Here is a 5,470-nt window from a genome sequence, read left to right as displayed (position 1 = left end):
TCTCAGAATCCTTAACAACACACTGAGTAGGCATTGGGTTGGCACATGTAGAGGAATACATTTGCCATTGTTTATCTAAATTAGTTGAATCTAAGACTTAGCTGTTTGTGGACAGAAGTCTGACTGCTTTTTCTTGTTTTCCAAAATCTTTTCAAAAGGGACTGGGGAGACCAGCAGTTATCATAATGGCTGTGTTGCTGGACTCCCACATAGTCAACTGCGGTTTGAGTCCTTGACCCCGTGGCTTAAACTCACGCCAGGCACATGTGCGTGCGTGCTTGCCCAAGATCCCAAGAGGAGAATGGAGGAGAAGGAGAAGGGATTGTGGTGTGGCCATACCCCTGGGGGGTGATTTCTCACTTTCTGTCTCTGTCTGGCAGTGCATGTGCCCTATAGCAAAAACCTCTCCAAAAAAAAAAAAAAGGCGGGGGGAGGGGTACTGGGGAAGTCATGCCCACAAATATTAACAGACCATTTATTTCCATTAACAGGATTCTTCCTACCTCCTGTCCCTGGCATAGTATCTTTGAGATGTATATTTCAACCAATTAGTGTATTCTTTTGCTTATGCCTTCCCAAGACACAGAACTTCCCTTTTCCTTAAGATGTAGATTAAGCCTTTCTTTAACTAATCTTTTCCCAAGACACAGATCTTCCCTTCCAATCACCAACCTAAGAATTGTGGAACCCACCTGTAACCTACAAGACCCCACTTCCACATGTCCTGCCTTTTTGGGCCAGACCAATGGAAAATCTCTTCACTAAATTTTGTTTGTCAATCTCAAAAACAAATAAGAGGAACTCCCCACCCCCGCAGAGTGATCAACCCGAGAAAGGCATGTATGTCTCTTCCCCATGCCTAGGTCACTCATATTTGGCCTGGAAATAAACCGCATTAATTATTAATTTTTACAGTTGGTTATTTTTCTATCAACACTGTTAAATTCATGAAAGGTTATAGAAATAGTCTTTTCTGGGGACCGGCAGTTAGTGTAATTGCTATGTCGCTGGACTCCCATGTAGTCGACCGCAGTTCGAGTCCTGGACCCGGTGGCTTAAACTCATGCCAGGCATGTGTGCGTGCATGCCCAAGATCCTGAGAGGAGAACAGAGGAGAAGGGATTGCGGTGTGGCCATCCCCCCTGGGGGGTGATTTCTCGCTTTCTGTCTCTTTGTATCTCTCTGTCTTTCTGGTAAGCACATGTGCCCTATAGCAAAAACCTCTCCAAAAAAAAAAAAGAAATAGTCTTTTCTGAGGTATTTATAACTATCCATTACTCATTTAGTAAGCACTTAATATGTTACTAAATCTGCTTATCATTATTATAAACATTTTATTAATTTTTGGATTATAAATTATCAAGACGCTTAGAATATGATAAAATAGTATTTCCTTGCTTTTGTGTAATTTTTGCTGTTTGCAAAGCAATTTAACATTAAATATTCAATACCTCCCCAACCCCATTGAGATAAATGACTAAATCTTTTCTTTTTTTTGGAGAGGTTTTTGCTATAGGGTGCGTGCACTCACCAGACAGACAGACAGAAAGTGAGAAATCACCCCACAGGAGGGATGGCCACACCGCAGTCCCTTCTCCTCCGTTCTCCTCTCGGGATCTTGGGCACGCACGCACACACGCCCGTCGTGAGTTTAAGCCACCAGGTCCGGGATGCAAACCGTGGTTGACTACATGGGAGTCCAGCAACATAGCCATTATGCTAACTGCTGGTCCCCCAATAAGCTTTTGAGAGAGACAAAGTTGAGAAAGCATCCTCCCACAGTAGGGTATACTCATACTGTTCAAATCCCTTCTCCTCCATTTATCCATTCTGTCGGGATTTGGGACATGCATGCACATGTGTCTGTGTTTTCTCATTAGCTACATTTTCCATTTATAAAACTTATTTTATGTACAATGATATGTTATCAGACTTGAATACATGAGTATTCATTGGTGTGTGTGCGTGTGTGTGTGTGTTTTAAGCTGCTCCCTAATAACCAGCTTTAACATGTTAAGTATAAAACTTACTAAGTCTTTTTTTTCTGAGAGCATTTAGAAATATACCAAGCAAGAGTTTGCAAAAGCAATGACTACTCTTTAGTACTCTTTAGAAAGGAGCTTTTTTTTTTTTTTTTTTGAGAGGTTTTTTTTTTCACTATAGGGTGCGTGCACTCGCCAGACAGACAGAGAGAGACATAGAGACAGAAAGCGAGAAATCACCCCCCCAGGGGGGATGATCACGCCGCAATCCCTTCTCCTCCATTCTCCTCCTGGGATCTTGGGCATGCACGCACACGCGCCCGGCGTGAGTTTTAAGCCACCGGGTCCGGGACGCGAACCGCGGTCGACTACGTGGGAGTCCAGCGACATAGCCATTACGCTAACTGCTGGTTCCCTGGCCCCATTGTGGTTTTCAAGCCACCAAGGCTTGGATTCAAATCATGACCAGCCATATGGGACCATACTTCTTTAACCATTAAGCAATGGAACTGGTCTAGTATGCCTTTTTATTACTAAAATATCTATTTAGCCTTAGACTAAACTTAAGGACAAAAGTATCTTTATCATCGTATTCCCATCTGGAAATGAGAGGTCTGGACTAAGTGAGCTTTCCTATCCTCCTTTGATCATACAGAAATGACATGGGCCCCTATAATATAAGTTCATGAAAACTCATGCCTGAAGCCACATGCTGATATAATTGGGAGCACATGGCCTTGGTTAAGGATTAAGTCAGTGGCTGAAACAGTGTAGCATCTAGGTGGTTGAAAGAGTGAACTCCAGCTGGACTGGGTTAGAATCCTGGCTGCTTCATTTACAGGCTCTTGTAACCCTAGACAGGTTATTTATTCTCTGTGTATGTTTGCTCATCTGGAATATGAGGAAGAAAATAGTGGTACTTTCCTCATAGCGTAGTTGAAAGGAGCAATTGAGTTGACTTTTAAAGTCTGGGACATAGAAAATGCTTTTATTTTATTGTATTGTATTTTTTAAAGAATTATTTTTCATTTAACTTTATATATATATACACACACACACATACACACACACACACGTACACACACACACACACACACACACACACACACACATAACTTTATTTATTTATTTAAATTTGATCAGAGAGGAATGGAGTGAGAAGGGGGTGTGGAGAATTTTTTTAAGAATTATTTATTTATTTATTTAAATTTGACCAGAGGACAGCATAGAGAGAGAGAAAATGAGAAAGCAGACTCCAGGTCCGGGACTTGAACCGCTGTTAGTCATGTGAGAATCCAGTGCCCTTAACCACCTCACCAACTGCTAGCCCTAAAAGTGCTTTTATTTATTTATTTATTTATTTTTAGCTCAGCCAGCCAGATTTAATCTAAAACAAGTAGTACCATAAACCAAATTTCCCCAAAAGGGGAATTTTATTGATTACTTTATGCCTTTACAAATAGATCAACTGTAATCAAATGAGGTGAACATTCCCCTCAAGATTTTGTAATCTTCATAATAGAAAAGATGAGGTTTAGAACTGGATCACATGACTTTTCTTATCTCCTCCCAGTTCAAAATGCTCACATCTTTTGATAGCCAGCGTTCTCTTAGATCTGCAGTTGGGCTCAACACATTCAAGCCTCAGCACAATCTTCTTGGTAGTTTTTGCCTTTTTCCGGAAAATAGGCTTAGTCTGTCCACCATAGCCACTCTGCTTCCTGTCATAATGCCGCTTTCCCTGAGCACACAGAGAATCCTTGCCCTTTTTGTACTGTGTCACTTCGTGAGGTGGGTGCTTGCCACACTTCTCACAGAAGGTCCGGCGGGTTTTAGGGACATTCACCATGCTTGCGGGCCTGCTATCAGCACAAAAAGCAAAAGTGTTTTTTATTAAGACTAAAGTTTGACACATAAATTAAAATATAGAATATTATATAAGACATTATATTTTTTATATTTTTAGGATGATAAAGAGCAGGTAAGCCCTTTGGAAACAACACTCCAAAAGTTCCAGCAGGAAAAAGAAGAATTAATCAACAAAAAGAATGCAAGCAACAAAATCGTACAGGACAAAGTAAGAATTCACTTATATATTTACTTATTTCTGTTATTTTATTATACTTATAATGTCATTTTGGACATTTATTTCATGACATTAAATAGTATAAGATAAATAATACATTTTCAAATTCATAATATAACTTCGATATTATAAATTCTTGTTAGAATGAGGATTAAACTTAAATTTTTTGCTTCTGGATCTAAAAGAGTAAAAGATTGAAATTACTTAATTCATTCTCACAGGTGATAAAAGAACTTGTCTGAGATCATAAAATTTGGTAGTAGTAGAAACTGGAACCCAGAGTTCTTAGCTTTCAAGCCTGTGTTTTATTAAACTCTACCTAGTACCCTAATCCCAACCAGTATAAATTTAATAAATCTTTTTCCACAGCTGAATGATATCAAAGAGAAAGTTAAAAATATTCATGGTTATATGAAAGACATTGAGAATTATATTCAAGATGGAAAATATGACTATAAGAAGGTAATTTAAAACTTAAAATTATTTGTTTGGTTATATTTTTATTTTTTTATTTATTGATTTTTTTAAAGAATTATTTTACTTGGAACCAACAGATGGTGTAATGGTTACCTTGCTGGACTCCCATGTAGTCAACCACAGTTCAAGTCCCAGAGCCAGTGGCTTGAATAAAACTCATGCCAAGCACATGTGGCTGTACATGCGTGCCCAAAATCCCAAGAGGAGAATGGAGGAGAAGGGATTATGGCATGGCCATCCCCCCAAGGGGTGATTTTTCTCTGTCTCTCTGGTGAGCGTATGCACCTTATAGCCAAATATCTTTAAAAAGAGAGAGAGAGAAAATTATCTTACTTAATTTTATTCATCATCATTTTTTTTTTTTCTTTTTAATTTGATGAGAGAAAGAAAGTGAGAAAGCAAGCAGTCAGTTCCTTGAACAAACCATCATTAGCCATGTGGGAGTCCAGCGCTCTAACCACCATGCCACCTGCTGACCCTGGTTATATTTTTATTTGATGGTGCTTAAAGAATTTTCTCTTTTTATAGCAAAAAGAAACTGAACTTAATAAAGTGGCAGCTCAACTAAGTGAATGTGAGAAACACAAGGAAAAGATAAATAAAGAAATGGGAATCATGAGACAAGATATTGATACACAGAAGGTAGGTTTTTTTGTTTATGGTGTCGCTAATACTTATAACATTTTTTTTCTATATTTAGTTTTATTTCCAGTAGAAGATCTTTTGGGTAGAAATGCAAACAGTAGAGAAAAGCAATTTCAATAACCTGTTCTTTCGTTATTTTTATTTTTGTTTAAAAAACACATGCAATTAAAATCTTACTCATAAAGTCATAAAATTAAGTGTCCTCTTTCTCCTAATTCCCAGTCTTTTTTTTTTTTTTTTTTAAGGGGTTTTTTAACGGACTGCTCTCCCTTCGGGGGAG

The 5,470-nt window shown here is 38.5% G+C and overlaps 1 protein-coding gene across 1 annotated transcript in view; it reads left to right on the top strand.

Moving 5' to 3' along the window:
- Positions 1–5,470, top strand: part of RAD50 (RAD50 double strand break repair protein) — a gene marked incomplete in the record, with an annotated part of 93,531 nt that overhangs the window by 49,818 nt on the left and 38,243 nt on the right. Inside the window, 3 exon segments of the mRNA XM_014583584.2 lie at positions 3,959–4,059; positions 4,438–4,530; positions 5,074–5,187. Coding sequence (XP_014439070.1) covers positions 3,959–4,059; positions 4,438–4,530; positions 5,074–5,187 — 308 coding nt within the window.

This window comes from Tupaia chinensis, unplaced genomic scaffold (genome assembly GCF_000334495.1).
Source record: "Tupaia chinensis unplaced genomic scaffold, TupChi_1.0 Scaffold144346_1, whole genome shotgun sequence".
Taxonomy (NCBI): Eukaryota; Metazoa; Chordata; class Mammalia; order Scandentia; family Tupaiidae; genus Tupaia; species Tupaia belangeri.
This window is presented reverse-complemented; position numbering and strand designations above follow the sequence as displayed.